The sequence below is a fragment of the Geotrypetes seraphini genome, chromosome 5, assembly GCF_902459505.1.
Source record: "Geotrypetes seraphini chromosome 5, aGeoSer1.1, whole genome shotgun sequence".
NCBI lineage: Eukaryota > Metazoa > Chordata > Amphibia > Gymnophiona > Dermophiidae > Geotrypetes > Geotrypetes seraphini.
In genome coordinates, this window is record NC_047088.1 from 190,953,163 (window position 1) to 190,969,193 (window position 16,031).

General features: G+C 41.4%; 1 protein-coding gene across 2 annotated transcripts in view; it reads left to right on the plus strand.

Annotated features, from left to right (window-relative positions):
• Positions 1 to 15,568, plus strand: part of CWC22 (CWC22 spliceosome associated protein homolog) — a 136,183-nt gene extending 120,615 nt beyond the window's left edge. For both annotated transcript variants that reach the window (XM_033946515.1, XM_033946514.1), the window contains exons 17-18: positions 2,487 to 2,668; positions 15,233 to 15,568. In XM_033946515.1, coding sequence (XP_033802406.1) covers positions 2,487 to 2,668; positions 15,233 to 15,465 — 415 coding nt within the window. In that variant the 3' untranslated portion in view covers positions 15,466 to 15,568. The remainder of the gene's footprint in view (positions 1 to 2,486; positions 2,669 to 15,232) is intronic.
• Positions 15,569 to 16,031: the final 463 nt, after the last annotated feature.

Here is a 16,031-nt window from a genome sequence, read left to right on the forward strand (position 1 = left end):
ACTGTATTGGTTATACTGTATTGGTTATACCTGTTGTACGGCTAGGTGTAGGTCGGCCCACCTCCCGCCAACTGCCCGCCCTTTCCCCTCCTCTAAACACACCTCTTTTCTCTCTGTGCCTTTAGAGGCAGGGGAAAGGCCTAAGTTGGTTTTAGATACGTCTAAAAACCAGCTTTGGTTATGGGTACTTGGACGATCAGGCTTTTTGATCGTCCAAGTAGCCATTTAGGACACTTTTTAGACGACTTTTTTTTTTTTTATTATTACCCCCATAACTACCCATCACTCCCCAGTACTTCCACAATTACCCTACCATCCCCAAATTGCCATCCTCCCAAATCTAACACCCCTACACAACTGCCCCAGCTACTGCCATACCTCCAAAACCACTCACCACAAATTCTCTTACATCCCAAAACTGCATCCTAAGCCCACCACCTTCCACCTGCCCCTCCCCCCTCTCCCCTCTTATTCAGACACACACAGACAACCCTGCACCACATTCTTCCTATACTTCTTATTTTCAAGTTCATTTGAGATACTAAATTTGACGCACAAGATGAAAATGGGAGTAGTAATCTATTCTTTCTTTGGAGAATTATTGTGTTCACAAACCGACAGTCACAAATCCTTATAATTTTTTTCCCCAATATTCATATGTAGGAAAGCATAAGAAGAGATTTTGAAATTTCAGCAAGTTAAATAATTGTGATATTAATGAAAAATTTTGGCCTAATTTCTCACAAAGAAATTGGCCTCATAAAATCATCATGACTACATGCTTAGAATTAATGTTTTGCTTGTCATCCTCCACCCCTCCCTGCCAGTTTAGTTTCTTTCAGAGGCAAAGGGCTAGATTCACTAAGGGCACGGATCGGATTCAATCTGTGAGGGATCCGATCCATTTTCGGAGGGCTGATTCATGAATCGCCTTTATGCAAATGAGGGCGATCGGAATCACACCACCAACCGACCGCCGGGATCGCTCTGTAGCGATCTCAACGCATGCGCAGACCATCTGTAGATGGTCTGCGCATGCGTCTAAGAGTCACAACTTTTTTTTTAAAAAACTTTTTTACTAGCTCAGCAAGCCCGTGGTGTTAACCCGCTTTAAACCCACGGGTTAAAACCACAGGCTTGCACTGCGGGGGAAAGCCAGGGCAAGGAGTAGGAGAGCTGATTCAGGGGCAGTCGAGGCAAGGAGCAGGAGAACAGAGTCGGGGCAGGGCAGCAGGAGAAAGTCGGGGCAGAGAGAGCAGGAGAGTCAGAGACAGAGAGCTGGAAAGACAGCAGGCAGAGCAGGAGATGGCAGTCAGAAAGCTGTGAACGACTGATCCCCAGCAGTCACTTGTTTGTGATCGGCCAACCCATTCGGTGTTGCAGGGTTTTTGTTTGTGAATCACTGCCTGCCATCATTTCTATTCCATTCCCCCTCATTTGCATGCTTGGATCAGACGATCATCATGACAGAGGTTAGTGAATCGGGTCGGAGGGAAATCGGATCAGAAACCGATCGGTACACGATCAGTTTGCTTAGTGAATCTAGCCCAATGTCTCCAAATGAATTAGATTTGCCCATGCAAACTAAAAGGAGTGGAAGTGGTCCAAAACAAAAATGCAACTACAGGTCCAAATAAAAATTTGTCATTGACCTGTGGTTGTGTCTCTATTTTGTATTACCTCCTCTCCCCTTGGTTTCCTTGTATGATCTGCAGAGATTCTTCTTTTCTGTGTTGATGGCATTAAATTTACCCATAACATGACAGTAATGAACCTGGTACTGAAGCCACAATATGTTGGGTATGGTTGATCCATTCATTTGTATTGTAATCTTAGGCAAGTCAACACACTACTGCCATTGAACTAACTTGCCTTGAACCAGTGCCTGAATGTCCCAAAATGCATACTTATAAATGTAGTGATATCACTTAAGTAACTCCTTTAGAGTAGTCAGACAATATTCAGGAGGTGGCGGTCAATGTATATTTTTAGACACTGTCCGGCAACAGCTGGAATGGACCCCAGTATTGAATGCCAGGCCATGCACAGGAACTAGCATGGAATATTTGGGCTTACAGGCCAAGAGTTTACTGCTGGGATTTATGGTGGTCACTGTTCAGCCTGGACCCACATATAAGAATCAAACATCCTACTTCCAGTCCACTCCCCCCACCAACCGATTACAAGACCTCCCCAATTCCAGTCACTCCCAACACACACACACACAGATGCCTATATTAAACTCTTTGGTGGTCCATTGGGTCATCGGGCTAGAGAAAGCCTCACTCTAAAATAGCAAAAAATTGAGAGCTGCTAGCTGTCTCATGTATAAACAATGTGATCTGTGGACAGACACTTCAGGAGTAGTTTGGATAACTACTACATACCTTCCTTCGTTAAACTGCCTTCATAAAGTCTCTCATGTTTATTTTAGAATGCTGCTTGACCATTGTCATTTATTTTTGTTTTTTTTACTGTTTGGTCAGGGATGAATTACGTGAGCATTTGAAAAATGCACCAAAGATGATTATGACCCAGAGACAGGATGTAGAATCTTCAGATTCATCCTCAGCCTCATCTTCCTCAGATTCAGATAACCCTGATTCTAATAACGGCTCCTGTGACAGTTCCTCCTCCAATGCCAACAGTGATAGTACTTCCAATTCAGGTATTTACAAAGATTTTATCGATAGATAGAATTGTAAATCAGAGACTGTGATATCACCTACATTTTGGAGATTTTTTTCCATGGATAGAATTTATCAGATTCAGATCATAGCCCTACATATAAAGGGGACAAATTGCATAATATCTAATCAGTGTACATTACATTTATATTCTTTGCATTTGGATCAGGACATGATGTAATAATTATCAAAGAAAAAAACTTGTGCCTAATATCTTGTTTTTCATCTTCTACCGTATTTTAAAATATAACCTAGAGCAATAATTATTCTCTGTGTAATTATCCATAAAGAGGGAGTATTACATGGGAGAATGCTTAAAAATAAATTGGTTTTAAATCAACGATAATTCCAGTTACCTTTTTGATTTATTTTCATGTCTGTATGTTGTCACTATCAAAGCTATTTATGTTAAACTATGTTAATCTTCCTTTCACTTTATTTTCTTCCCTGGGTTATTGTGAGAGTGGTTATAATATTGAATTTAGAGTGTTACAGTCAGTTTTATGTGTCTTTATGGCATTATGTAAGAGCATAAGCAATGTCTCCACTGGGTCAGACCTGAGGTCCATTGTGCCCAGCAGTCCGGTCACACGGCAGCCTTTGCAGTAATCCTCTATTTATACCCTTCTATTCCCTTTTCCAGCAGGAAATTATCCAATCCTTTCTTAAACCCCAGTACCGTACTCTGTCCTATTACCTCCTCTGGAAGCGCATTCCAGGTGTCCACCACACGTTGGGTAAAGAAGAACTTCCTAGCATTTGTTTTGAATCTGTCCCCTTTCAACTTTTCCGAATGCCCACTTGTTCTTTTATTTTTTGAAAGTTTGAAGAATCTGTCCCTCTCTACTCTCTCTATCCCCTTCATGGTCTTGTAAGTCTTTATCATATCCCCTCTAAGTCTCCTCTTCTCCAGGGAAAAGAGACCCAGTTTCTCCAATCTCTCAGCGTATGAAAGGTTTTCCATCCCTTTTATCAGACATGTCGCTCTCCTCTGAACCCTCTTGAGTAACGCCATATCCTTCTTAAGGTACGGCGACCAATATTGAACGCAGTATTCCAGATGCGGACGCACCATCGCCCGATACAACGGCAGGATAACTTCTTTCGTTCTGGATGTAGTACCCTTCTTGATTATACCTAGCATTCTATTCGCTCTCTTAGCGGCCGCTGCACACTGTGCCGTTGGCTTCATTGTCATGTCCACCATTACCCCCAAGTCCCTTTCTTGGGTACTCTCATTCAATAACACCCCTTCCAGTTGTACCTCGGGTTTCTGCTTCCCACATGCAATACTTTACATTTCTCAACGTTGAACTTCATCTACAATCTTGTTGCCCATTCCCCTAGTTTGTTCAAGTTCCTTTGTAATTCTTCGCAGTCCTCTTTAGTCCAAGCTCCACTAAATAGTTTGGTGTCGTCCGCAAATTTTATTATCTCACACTTCGTCCCTGTTTCTAGATCATTTATGAATATATTAAATAGCGGCCCGAGCACCGAGCCCTGCGGAATACCACTCGTGACCCTCCTCCAGTCCGAGTAGTGGCCCTTCACCCCCTACCCTCTGTTTCCTACCCGCCAACCAATTTCTGATCCATCTATGTATGTCTCCGTCCACCCCATGCTTCTTCAGTTTCCAGAGTAGACGTTCATGAGGCACCTTGTCAAAGGCTTTTTGGAAATCTAGGTATATGATGTCTATGGGGTCTCCTCTGTCCATCCGTTTGTTAATTCCTTCGAAGAAGTACAATAAGTTAGTTAGGCATGATCTCCCCCTGCAGAAACCATGTTGGCTGGTTATCAGAAGTTCATTCCTTTCAAAATGTTCATCAATGTTTTCTTTTATCAGTGCTTCCGCCATTTTCCCCGAAACCGAGGTCAGACTCACCGGTCTGTAGTTTCCCGGGTCACCTCTTGATCCCTTTTTAAAGATGGGCGTGATGTTGGCTATCTTCCAATCCTACAGGATCACGCCTGTTTTCAGGGATAGGTTGCAAATTTGCTGCAGTAGTTCCGCTATCTTCTCCTTTAATTCCTTCAGAACCCTTGGATGGATTCCGTCCTGACCCGGGGATTTGTCAGTTTTTAGTTTTTCTATCTGCCTGCGCATATCTTCAAGGCTCACTTCCATGGATGTTAATTTTTCTGCTTGATTTCCATTGAAGAATTGCTCAGGTTCCGGTATGTTGGTTGTGTCTTCGTTTATAAATACAGACGAAAAGAACATGTTAAGTCTTTCCGCAACTTCTTTCTCCTCCTTCACCACTCCCTTCCTGTCTCCGTCGTCCAGCGGTCCCACCTCCTCCCTAGCCGGCTTCTTCCCTTTAACATATCTAAAGAACGCTTTGAAATTTCGTGCTTCCCTGGCTAGCCTCTCTTCATACTCTTTTGGCTTTTCGAACCACACGGTGACATTCTTTTTGATACTTCCTGTGCTCTTTCCAGTTCCCCTCAGTTTTGTCCTTTTTCCATTTCCTGAATGAATTTTTCTTACTGCCTGTCGCTTCCTTCACTATTTTAGTTATTACATTACATTACATTACATTAGGGATTTCTATTCCGCCATTACCTTGCGGTTCAAGGCGGATTACAAAAGATTAATAAAAAAACGGTGTTACAATGGGAAAACTATTGATTAGCTAGAGAGGTAGGTAGTAGATCTTTTAAACATTTCACGGGTTGTTAAGGATAAGGCGGTCTGCAAAAGAATTAAGAAGGGTCATAATGGAAGTTCTGTTATTACTAGTGAAGTAAAGGGTAGATCAATTGTCAGTTTTGAAGTTATTAAGAGTACGTGGTGTTATGGTTGCTTCAGGAATTTCTTGAAAAGTATAGTTTTTATTTCTTTTCTGAATGTCTTGTAGTCTGGGGTGGTCATCAGAAGGTTGGAGATCTGGTTGTCCAGCCTTGCGGCTTGAGTGGCTAGGAGGCCGTCGTGTAGTTTTGTTCGTTTTACTTCCTTGATTGGGGGAGGTATGAATGGGGAGTGCGTTTTTCTGTGTCTGATAGTGGGTGCTTGGATGAGGCGATTGTTCAAGTAAGATGGGCTGTCTCCGTTTAGGGTTTTAAATAACATGCAGTAGAATTTAAATTGGATTCTTTCTTGGATTGGAAGCCAGTGTGAGTTGATGTAGGATTCTGTGATATGGTCATATTTTGTTCGACCTTTTTTGCACCCCTTTCTGAATCTGGGGATATACAGATTTTGCGCCTCACTCACCGTGTCCTTGAAAAAAAGACCTGGCATGTTCTACCGTTTGCCATTTTTTGGAAGTGTTCCTAAGTTTTTTCCTTACCATTTCCCTCATTGCTTTGTAGTTGCCTTTCCTAAAGTTAAAAGTTGTCGATATTGTTCTCTTTCCTTTCGGTTTTCCTACCTCAACCTTGAACTTGATCATATTATGATCACTGTTTCCCAATGGTCCCACTACTTCCATTTCCTTTGCAGGTCCCCTTAACCCGTTTAGGATTGGATCCAGAGTGGCATTTCCTCTCGTCGGTTCTCTAACAAGTTGCTCCATGAAGCAATCTTGTGTAGCCTCCAGGAATTCTGTCTCCCTAGTGCATCTTGAGCTTCCAAGACTCCAGTCTATCCTGGAGTAGTTGAAGTCTCCCATAATAACCGTGTTACCGCTTTTGCATTCTCGCTTCATCTCGGCTTCCATTTCTTCATTGATATCTCTGGTTTCCCCGGGTGGACGATAGTATAGGCCCATCTTTATTTCAGGTCCTTTCCTACCTGGTATTTTAACCCATAGCGATTCCAGCTTGTTGGTCGTCTCTGCTGTGTCCATTCTTGCCGATTGTATGCTTTCATTTATGTATAGGGCTAATCCACCTTCTTTCTGTCCTGACCTATCCTGGCGATAGAGCTTGTACCCCAGCAGTGCTGTATCCCATTTGCTTTCCTCATTCCACCATGTTTCAGAGATTCCAATGATGTCTATGTCCTCTGCATTGGCCATGGCTCTAGTTCCCCCATTTTGTTTCTTAGGCTCCTTGCATTGGTATATATGCAATTTAGATCCTGGTATTTTATTGTCTTCATTTCCTTTCCCTGTGCTTCGGTCTTTAGTGTCTTCTCTTTTGCTACAATCTTTCTAACCTCCTCTTCTGGGTTAGTTGACTCCTGTAATTTATCCCTTGTTTCTTCCCAGCTTTGTTTCCCCTTAGTATCTTCACGGGATACCTTCTTCCGAATCGTCGACGCTAGGTCGACTGTCGGCTTTCCCCTTCCTCTTAGTTTAAAGCCTGTTCTATTCTTCTCTTGACGTAGTTCCCGCCATGCTCAGATGCAGTCCATATCTCCTGTAGAGCTTGCTCTTGCCCCAGAACGTTGTCCAGTTCCTCACGAAGTGGAATCCTTCTTCCTCACACCATTTCCTCATCCACACATTTATTGATTGTAGTTCCTCCTGCTTTTTCACATCTGCCCTTGGTACCGGTAGGATCTCTGAGAACGCTATCTTCTGGGTCCTCATCTTCAGCTTCCTTCCCAGAATCTTGAACTGTTCTATCAGTGTGCTTCTTCTGTAGTTTCTCCTGCTGACATCATTCGTCCCAATGTGGATCATTACTGCGGTCTCTTCTGTCTCCGCTCCTTCCAGGATCTTTCCAATTTTGTCCACGAAGTCCTTGGTTCTCGCTCCTGGAAGGCAGGTCGCAAGTCGATCCTCTCTCCCTCCTGCTAGATGTTTGGTATGGAAACTATTAGAGCCTAGGTAAATGTTACTCAGATCTGAGATGATACTGACATCTGTCTCCAAGATGCCTTTCTTTCCCTCCATTCTGTATAAATGGGAAAAGAACTTGACGAATATAGTTTTAGCAAGTTACTTATTTCCCTTGAAGCTTTATGTTGTATTATTTAATAATAATCTTACCAAGATAGTTTTCTTCGTAACAATATAATAAAGAGAATAGAATATTAGTCATTACAAGTGAATAACTTTTGGGCTGGCCTTATAGCTAAAGCTCCCTGAATCATGGCACCGCAAACCATATTTCAGAAGAGAAGGGAGCTGCTGCCCCTGTGTTGGTCTTGCTTCCTTATAGAAGATGATGCTGGCTTGAGCTTTTTGGAGTGTCTAGTTGCTTATAATATGTATAATCTATTTGACTGTGTGATAATATTTTACAATAAATAGGCAGGGAATTTGCTTTAGTAGTTAGAGCAGACATGGGCAACTGTGGTCCTCAAGAGCCAGAATCCAATCAGGTTTTCGGGATTTACCCAATGAATATGCATTGAAAGCAGTGCATTCAAATAGATCTCATGCATATTCATTGGGGAAATCCTGAAAATCCGATTGGATTCCAGCCCTCAAGGACCAGAGTTGCCCAACTCTGAGTTAGAGTATTGAACTGTGATTCAGTTATGTCCTAAGGCATTTGACAAGGTCCCGCAAGCAAGGCTCATGAGTAAATTACAAAGTTATGGAATAAGAGGAGAAGTGCACAGATGGATCAGCAAATGGTTAGAAAACAGATTGCAGAGGGTGAGCATAAATGGGAAATTTTCGGATTGGGTGAAAGTGACTAGCGACGTGCCTCAGGGCTCGGTTCTTGGGCCTATCTTGTTCAATATTTTTATAAACGACCTGGAAGAGGAAACAACATGCAATATAATCAAGTTTGCAGATGATACAAAATTATGTCGGGCGGTTGGCGCTCAAAAAGACTGCGAGGATCTTCAGAAGAATCTCAACCAGCTGGAAATGTGGGCGAAAAAGTGGCAGATGAAATTTAACTTAGACAAATGCAAGGTGATGCATCTGGGAAGGAAAAACAAAGAACATGAATATAGGATGATGGGGGTGACATTAACCAAATGCGAACAAGAAAAGGATCTGGGGGTAGTGATTGATAGAACCCTAAAACCTTCGGCTCAATGTGCGGCGGCGGCGAAAAAAGCAAACAGGATGTTGGGCATGATTAAGAAGGGGATCACGAGTAGATCGGAAGAAGTTATAATGCCACTTTATAAAGCAATGGTCAGACCACACTTAGAATACTGCGTCCAACACTGGTCTCCATACCTTAAGAAGGATATAACTCTGCTGGAGAGGGTGCAGAGGAGAGCCACGAAACTAGTCAAAGGATTAGGGAATTTGAGCTACAGAGAACGCCTCGAGAAACTGGGACTGTTCACCCTCGAAAAGAGAAGACTGCGAGGGGATATGATAGAGACTTTTAAAATATTAAAAGGTTTTGACAAAATAGACCAGGAATCAGCATTACTAACATTTTCAGATGTGACACGGACAAGAGGTCATAGCCTGAAACTGAGCAGCAGCAGGTTCAGGACTAACGTCGGAAAGTTCTGTTTCGTACGAGTGGTGGGCACTTGGAATGCTCTCCCGGAGGAGGTTGTGATGGAGACTACTGTTCTGGGTTTCAAACACAAGTTGGATGCATACCTTCTTGCTAATCATATTGAGGGATGCGGGAAATCCGGGTCTCCATAAAGGAGTACCTAAATGGGCCTCCGCGTGTGCGGATCGCCGGACTAGATGGACCTAGGTCTGATCCGGAGAAGGCATTTCTTATGTTCTTGTTTTTGGAAGACACAGTGGAAACAAGTTATGTCTCTTACATTTTACTTTCTGAGTTGTCAAATTTGCATTTGTTAGTCTCAATTTTCTAGCTTCTTCATGCATGGTATTCATACTACTAATGTTTTATAAGCTGAGTAAAAGATTATTGCAGCATGAAGATTCTAAATTTTTTTATCCAAACTAGGTTACCTGGGATGGTTGGTTAGGGTATAAAGGACTAAGGACGTGTTTAGTATTGGAAAAATGAGAGGCGGAGATTTATATTTTGATTTATTTATAATGTCTTAAAATATGCAAAAAGAATGCCATCTGATTCAGTTAACAGTATATTGTAATACAATGTCTGATACTTTGTGCACGTCCTTGTTTGTTTTTCCCTTTGCTATGAGAAATCTCTCCGGGAGCTGGTGCATGGAGGTTAGCAAAAAAGCAGTGCTCTGTCATTTTCTGAAACGCCTATCAGATGGCTAATATAACCTTACATTTGACATGGTAGTATAATAAACATTAGCATTCTAAAATCCATATGTCACTGTGATGCAATCTAGTTCCTTGAACATACGGTGGTGCTTCATGTAGTTGGCCCAACGTGAAAAACTGCACTTGGTAAGCTTGCTGGTTTGAGATTTATTTGATTTAGTATATGATTTCAACAGTGAGTATTTTTTTTGTCCTTCTTTATGATGAATTAAGTGGTAAATTGGATATTGCTGTGATGTGCTGTAACACTGTATTTAGAAATCTTTTATGTTAGCAGTTGCTGTGCAAAGAAAGTGATATATTGATGTTCCAAAAAAACCCATGCATCTACGTCAGCACCAGCTTTCTACTTCCTATCTATAAATAGAGGCGTTCTTGTATATGTATAAAAATCTGTACAATCGTGAAGAAAGAAAAAAATCCAAGCAGGTAGAATATGTCCACCTTTCTCCATGAGCTATAAATTGAAGCAGCCTAAATGTAACTTCTACAAAGGATAATTTCAAATATTTCAATCTAGGCACAATACAATGCAAAATAATTCAGACTAACAAAATAAATCATACTTTCAAATTGTTTGAATGTATTTTAATTGGCAATTAGTTTGGATTTAGATTTTGTTCTGAACTTTATTTTATTGTTCTCATGATTTTTGTGCATACACTAAAAGCTCCTGTTTATATTACTGATGTGCTTAGCATATCTTTTATTTCATTGATGAGCAGGATTGAGTTAAGTTGATGCTATCCAATGGTGCCCACAGAGCTCAGAACTCTAGTGCAAAGTTCTGAGCATGTGTGACCCCCCCTCCAGTGTGCAGTGGTCTCCTCTGCTTCTCAGTTTAGTTTTATACCATATGTACTTGAATATAAACCAAGATTTATGGGCCAAAAATGGGGGTTGGTTTATATTCAGGTCAGCACTGACTCGCCCCCCTCCCAAACCTGTTGCAGACCTCTGCTGGGTCTGCCGTGAGACCTGGTGGTCCAGCAGTGGCCGGGACAGGAGGGATCCCTCCTGCCTCCTGTCCCAGCCGATTCTAAGAATTTTTACTTCCCTCCCACCTCCCTGTGTACCTTTAGAATCCCTGGTGGGCCAGCGGTGAATCGCGGCAGGAGCAACCTTTCCTTAGCTCCTTCCCATGCAGAGCTGATTAGCTGCACCGAGAACTCATGATGATTAAACCAACAATTCAAGCATATTCCTAATTAAAAACATTTTACTCTCTAATTTCAACCTTAAAATGACATCCCTTCCCCCTTAGAAATAGAGAATACCCACACTCATAGCATATAATATGAATCTCCATATTAAGGCATTTCATATTCAAAATTTGTCAATAAATGACTGAGAGGTCCTTTTGCCCTTCAGCAGGAAGTGGAACCCAGATTGGTTGCCTTTGACCTTTTTAAATTAAATAGTCTCCCCTAAGACAACAGTAGCAATAACTATCTGTATTGGTTGAATAAAGTATACCTGGCAGAAATGGCCAATGCAGAGGACTAAACTGCTGACAGATGCTGAACAGTAGGTCTTCAATCATTTCCACCAATTTTTTTTTTTTAACTTCTTCTCCAAAGAAGGATTTTCCAGGGCAAGGAGCATCAGCTAACTTGGAATAGACATGTTTCATAAGCTGGAAACTTGCAATCATTCTAGGTTTTGGGCTGCTATTGCAGAAGCAAAAACTCTGGCCAAGCTTAAGGATCAGCAATTCCCTATGTGTCAGAATATACTCCTCCCTCCTTATTCGTGGTTTCAGTACCCACGGTTTCAACTATTTGCGGGTTTTGGTGCTTGGACCTCCCCTAGTGAATTAACCTTACCTGGTGGTCTAGTGGTGATGTAGGGCAGGAGCAATCTTCTTACACTCCTGTCCTGTTCAGAGCTGTCATCGAAAATGGCTGCTGTGAGTTCCCGTGGTCTCACGAGACTACAACAGGAACTCGCGGCAGCCATTTTCAGTGATGGCTCTGCACGGGGCAGGAGTGTAGGAAGATTGCCCCACGTCACCGCCAGACCACCAGGTAAGGAGGGAGGAGGGGGTGGGTCAGAGTCGGCCCAAAAGTTATTTGCAAATATGCCAGCTCTGCCCCTAACCCCCATGAACATGGAGGGAGGAGTGTACACTTTCTATTCAATCTGTCTAGCAAGGTCCAACTATTATACTCTATGATAATGGTAAAAGAGCTATGGAAAAAGAAAGTCCCAAAAAAGTAGAGATTTTTCTAATTGGAGAAGAAAGTATTTTAAAGAGCTATCCTATATGCAAGAATAGCAGCTCACCAGTTCTATATGCATACCATCTTTCTCAAAGTGAAACTTTCTCACTTGATCTTCTTATACAAAGTAAAGAAAAGCTAGTTTCCATACATTAGCATTGTAAACCGCACTGCTGCCATTAGACTAAGAGTAGTATAGCTTATGCCTAATAAATATAAACACAATGAATTTGATATCCACCTTATTAGGGCAAAGTATGATGCCTTTGAAAACTTGGCCAGAGTTTTTGCTTCTGCAATTACAGCCCAATACCTAGAATGGTTGCAAGTTTCCAGCTTATGAAATATGTCTATTCCAAGTTAGCTTATGCTCCTTGCCCTGGAAACTCCCTCTTTGAAGAAAAAAAAAAATTGGTGGAAATTATAAAGACCTACTGTTCAGCATCTGTCAGTGGTGTAGTCCTCCTCATCGGCTATTTCTGCGAGGTGTACTTTATTCACAGACATAGTTATTGCTAACCACAGAAACAACATTAGATGGCTCAACATACAAGTACTGTTGACCCTAAGCCCAGGCAAAGAGAGAAACCTCAACTTAAACAGGTGATCCCTGCCAACATAAGTAATGGCCTTCCTTTTCACTATGCTCCTTACCTTCAGTCTCTACAAAACATTCATCCAGTCCTTCCTGTGAGAGGCAAAGTTCAATTTTTCTTGTCAGTTTGACAGAACATCACTATGGAATTGGTGTCCTTTCCATTATCCATGATGGATGTCATCTGATTTACTAGTTGTCCCCAAGATCATCCTCTATTAAAAAGCCCCAATTCCCTTCCTATCCACCTACTTCATTGAGCCAAGTCCAAAGAATCTCTCCTACCTCCGAAGAAGAATCAAGGTTTCTTCTCAAGATATTTTCTTATTCCAAAAGAAACGCAAGGCTTGTACTATATAATCAGTCTCAGAGACCTCAACAGTTAGCTTCAGAATGACCAGCTTGAAATGTGTACTTTGGATCTGAAGGATGTATGCGTGCATATTTCAATTTATTCTAACAAGAAATACCTCAGGTTTAGTCTTCAGTCCAACCATTTTCAGTACAGAGTCCGTCCCTTCCCCTTCCTCAGCTTCCATTTTCAATATAGAGTCCTTCCCTTCGGCCTTTCCTCAGCTTCCCTTTGGCCTTTACTCAGCTTCCATGGTGTTTTCTAAGTGCCTCATTGTGGTGCCTGCACACCTTCATGAGCAAAGACATTTTGGCTAGACAATTGGCTTCTTGTGGCTCAGTCAGTCACAAACCCTAATTCTAGAAAAGATAATTGCTCTTTTACAGTCTCTGGAGCTCCTTATCAACTTTCAGAAGTCTACACTGCTTTATCAGAATTGTTGTGATACAAGATAATGAAATGCAAGGTCTTTCTGAGAACTGTGAATGCTGTTGCTGTAATATCCCCAACCCTGGGTGACCAAGGAAACAGAAGGCCTGGCCTGAAAGTCAAAAATGAGCTATGTTTTCATAACTATCGAAGGATTTTCCTCTATTTTTTATGCCTGCTTCCTCTACCTCTAATATATCTAGTCTGGTTAATGTTATGAGGGTCATAGGCCAGAGATCATGCAACAGAGCTCCTCTGCAATTCTTTAAACTCAGCCTCTAGATATCTCCTCATAAATAATGAGGCTATGAGAAAGGTACCTGTGCAATATCCCCAGCCAACCCAAGGAACAAAAGATGCAATTTGGCGATATTCTATATGGAAATGTTTAGCACTTTTTTCTGAGCCAGTGGGCCAGCTCACATCACATTTTTTAAATAGTGCTCAAACGCCACCGATTGTAAATAATGTTTAAGTTGGTCCTTTGTGGCTGAAAGAAAGATCAGGATTCAGGTGGGTTATATAGACTTACAACATTTGCAGTTATTTGGGCTATGGTACATGTGGTTTCAGCCTAAGAACAAGTTAAACAAATCCTGGGCATCAGATCACCATGGTTTCCTAAATTTCCTTTTGGCCTTAACTGCCATCACCAAGAAGCTGCTTTCTTCTAATCTGCATTGTACCACTATAAATAAGCTCAAGCTACTGCCTAAATGCCTCAATTCTTATAAGCAGCTTTTCAGTGACAGCAAGCTAGACTAGTTCACGCTGGTGAATGGAGTTGGCTAATTAAGGGGAGGGTAGATGGCTTACTGGGACAGGATGCTGTGAGCACTGACTGGATCTGTGGGGGTAGATGATTGGCATAAAACAGAGTGGCTGTCTGGCTGAGGTGGGAGATAAGAAAAGTGGAGATTGGTAGGGCTGAAGAAGAATTGCGTGGGACACCACTGGGAACAGGTCAGTAGGATGAGAGACAGACTGGGTAGATGAATTGGGTTTAGTAACCCCTTGTTCTCCTCAAGAACAGAGAATAGTAAACTTTAGTAAAGCCCTGGAGGATCTGCAACAAATCATTAAGATGGAACCCCCAAGGCATAGGAGCCAGTATCTGAAAAGCTTTTAATTACTACTACTACTACTAATCGTTTCTGTAGCGTTACTATTCATAAGCAGTGCTGTACATGCAGGTACTTTCTCTGACCTTAGTGGGCTCACAATCTAAGTTGGTTTTGGTACCTGGGGCAATAGAGAGTTGAGTGATTTGAACCCAGTTCCCTAGGATCACAGTCTGCTGCACTAACACATTAGGGTACTCCTCCACTCAAAACCTTTGTCTTCACTCCTTCAACCCTTCTCTTCAGCCTTGTTGAGGATTACAGGGGGTTTGAGAGAATAGGCTCAGTTGCTGACTCCTGGATCCTTAGGCTAGACCTTATTGCATTTTGTAAGACGGTTTGGTTCTATTTGCCAAAGTCCTTAGTTATATACAATGCAATCCTGAAGTAAATGACAATCGGTGTTGCCAGATCAAGGCAGATAACATGTTTCATGTAACTGCAGTGGCTCTTTTAGTGGCACCAATTTAAAAGTGAATGGCCCAGTAATTCTTGCAATTTGTTATTGTCTGGGAGATTTCCCAGTGTAGGGTAGAGTGCCAGCAAGTTCCAAGCAGTGGAAATGGAAAATGGGCAGTGTTTGCTGTCTATTTTTCCATCTCCTTGTGCATTTCCCTCCAGTTGCTTGGAGTCAGATCTCATTTTTCTTCTCTTAGAAAGATTTCAAGTGCTTGCAATTTGTATTATGTTGCCAAAATGCACTAAGAATTAGTTTTTTAAAACAAGTGTTTTTGATCTGATTTCAAAATGATTGTATTATCATTAAACAGACTATTTGTGCTGCACTTTCAGATGCATCTAAGGGAAAAACAAACAGGCACCAAAGAAAAAAGAAAAGTAAAAAGTCACCCAAAGCATCTAGCAGAAAACAGTCCAGTAAAAGGAAGGAGTCTGAAAATAAAGCAGAGAGGAGGCATCACAGAAGCAGCAGCAGTAGCAGAAGAAAGTCAAGAAAATCAAAACGACATTCTGACTATAGCTTGCACCCCAAGATGTCTCATCGTTCATCTCTCTTATCTCACTGAAAATACTTTTATAAACAAAGTTTTAAAAAACTTAATTCCTTGATCTTTTACTAAATATAAAATCTGGAAGTGTGCATCCTCACTAAATGGTATATGAATCATATATCTTGATGTATTAGGTGGTTATTTCCATTTGGATGGCAGAGGACTGTACAGTATCCTGCAGTATAAAAGCAGATGCATACAACACAGGAAACTCAGAAACCTTCCTGCAAACTTCAGAAAGCTATTTATAGATATCCTTTTTGGGAAGGTGTGTTTCTTTATAAATAGAAATCCATTTTTTGTTACTATTTTCACCTTTTGATTTGTAAACCCCATATATGTGTAGCTGAAAAGTATCAATTTAGATCTTAAAAAGAAAGTGTGTTCTGCAATTTCTAATAACAGACAAGTAAATAGAATTTGAGTGCCTGTAGCAATAACTCATGCCTATGAAGAAAAAAAAGTCTAGAGCCCCCTGAGTGTATGTTCAAACTGAACTATATGAAAGCAGACTGTTTATATGTACTGTATACACTTATTCAGTTGTACACTGTAGTATTCTTTAAAAGATCTTAATGTGG